This window comes from Tarenaya hassleriana, unplaced genomic scaffold, assembly GCF_000463585.1.
Source record: "Tarenaya hassleriana unplaced genomic scaffold, ASM46358v1 Cleome942, whole genome shotgun sequence".
NCBI classification, from domain to species: Eukaryota; Viridiplantae; Streptophyta; class Magnoliopsida; order Brassicales; family Cleomaceae; genus Tarenaya; species Tarenaya hassleriana.
In genome coordinates this window covers 1-2,036 of record NW_010971813.1, presented here as the reverse complement: position 1 = coordinate 2,036, position 2,036 = coordinate 1, and the positions used below count along the sequence as shown (strand labels likewise).

Here is a 2,036-nt window from a genome sequence, read left to right as displayed (position 1 = left end):
ATGCAGAAGCAAAGTGATATTATGAGAAACGAGTATCGTATTCGGTTGAATGCCTCGATTAGTTCTTCTAGATTTTTGTTGAAACAAGGGCTGCCGTTTCGAGGTCACGATGAGTCAGAAAATTCTGATAATAAAGAAATTTTTTTGAAACTTGTGAAGTATACTGCAGAACAAAATGATATTGTGAGTAAGGTTATTTTGAAGAATGCTCCGGGAAATAGTCAGATGGTTTCTCCAACAATACAGAAAGATATTGCACAATGTTTTGCAGAACAAATAACCCAAGATATAATTCAGGAGATTGGTCATGATGTATTTGGATTGCTAGTGGATGAGTCTAGTGATGTTTCTGATAAGGAGCAGATGACAGTTGTTTTTCGTTTTGTTGATAAGAACGGAATAGTGAAAGAGAGATTCATTGAGCTTATTCATGTGAAAGAAACATCTGCTTTATCTCTGAAGTCTGCTATTGATTCCTTGTTTGCTAAATATAGATTGAGCTTAAAACAAGTTAGAGGACAATGGTACGATGGAGCAAGCAATACGAAAGGTGAATTTAATGGATTGAGATCGTTGATTTCAAGAGAAAATAGAGCAGCATATTATGTCCATTGTTTCGCTCACCGACTTCAATTGGTTGTTAGCAGTTGCAAATGAACTCTTTGATGTTAGAAATTTTTTCGATATGATTTCACTTTTGTTGATGTGGTTAGAGGTTTTTGCAAAAGAAAAGACATGATTCAAGAAAGCCATAGAATAAAAGTGAACGAAGAAATTAATAATGGCGAGATTAGTACAGGAACTGGGTTGAATCAAGATATTACTTTGCAGAGACCTGGAAATACTCGTTGGGGATATCATTACAAAACACTGTTGCGATTGGTTAAGTTATTTTCTTCTGTCATTGAGGTGTTAGAGTATGTTGAGAATGACGGTACAGATGCAGTTAAAAGACGTCAAGCCTATGGTCTTCTCAAATATTTCCACACATTTGATTTTGTGTTCTATCTACAACTGATGTTGCTCATTCTAGGACTCACAAATAATTTATCAATGACTTTACAGAGAAAAGATCAATACATCTTGAATGCAATTTCGTTGGTAAAATCTACAAAGAGACAATTACAACAACAAAGAGACTTTGGTTGAAATTTGCTTTTAGATAATGTGTCTTCTTTCTGTGAGAAACACGATATTGAAATAATCAATATGGAAGAAGATTATGTGGGTTCAAGGAGGCTAAGGAAAAAACCCAGCATAAGCAACTTGCATCACTATCAGATAGATTGTTTGTATACTGTTATGGATTTCCAGTTTCGAGAATTCAATGATCGATTTGACGAGATAAATTCAGATTTGCTCATCTGTATGGCAGCTTTGAGTCCTATTGACTCATTTCGTGAGTTTAACATACCAAATCTGGTGAAATTGGCTGGATTTTATCCAGATGACTTCAGTTTTTCGGAGCAAGTATCTCTTCGATATGAACTGAGTATCTACTTCGACAATCTGATGGAAGATGACAGATTTTCTAATTTGGTTCATCTTGGAGATCTTGCTCGTCTTATGGTGGAAACAAAGAAACATCTTTCATATCCATTAGTATACAGACTTTTGAAATTGACATTGATTTTGCATGTTGCTACCGCGACTGTTGAGAGATGTTTTTCATCGATGAATTTTGTGAAGACAGCTTTGCGCAACCGGATTGGTGATCAATTTTTGAGTGACTGTTTGGTTTGTTTCATCGAAAAAGATATATTTCAGACAGTTATAAATAAAGCTGTTATGGATAGATTTCAAAAAATGAAGACTCGTAGAAATCAGTTGTAAAATATAAATATTTTTTATGATAATACAATTTTATTAGTTTTTTTATTATATATAATATTGTGCCCCGGTATAAATTTTTTCTAAATCTGCCACTATTCACCCCTACATTTCTAATGTAGAGAGGTGAATTCGAACCCACGACTTCAGACCCCACGGTAAATGGTTTTACCATTCTTGTAATTCTCATTGCTATTCTTTTTTTT

At 34.2% G+C, this 2,036-nt stretch overlaps 1 protein-coding gene across 1 annotated transcript; it reads left to right on the top strand.

Moving 5' to 3' along the window:
* On the top strand, positions 1 to 1,737 carry LOC104804719 (the record flags this gene model as incomplete). The annotated part of the gene is made up of 4 exons (XM_010529062.1): positions 1 to 187; positions 272 to 550; positions 716 to 909; positions 1,315 to 1,737. Coding segments are annotated over exons 1-4 (1,083 nt in total), but the record flags the coding sequence as incomplete, so codon positions are not given.
* Positions 1,738 to 2,036: the final 299 nt, after the last annotated feature.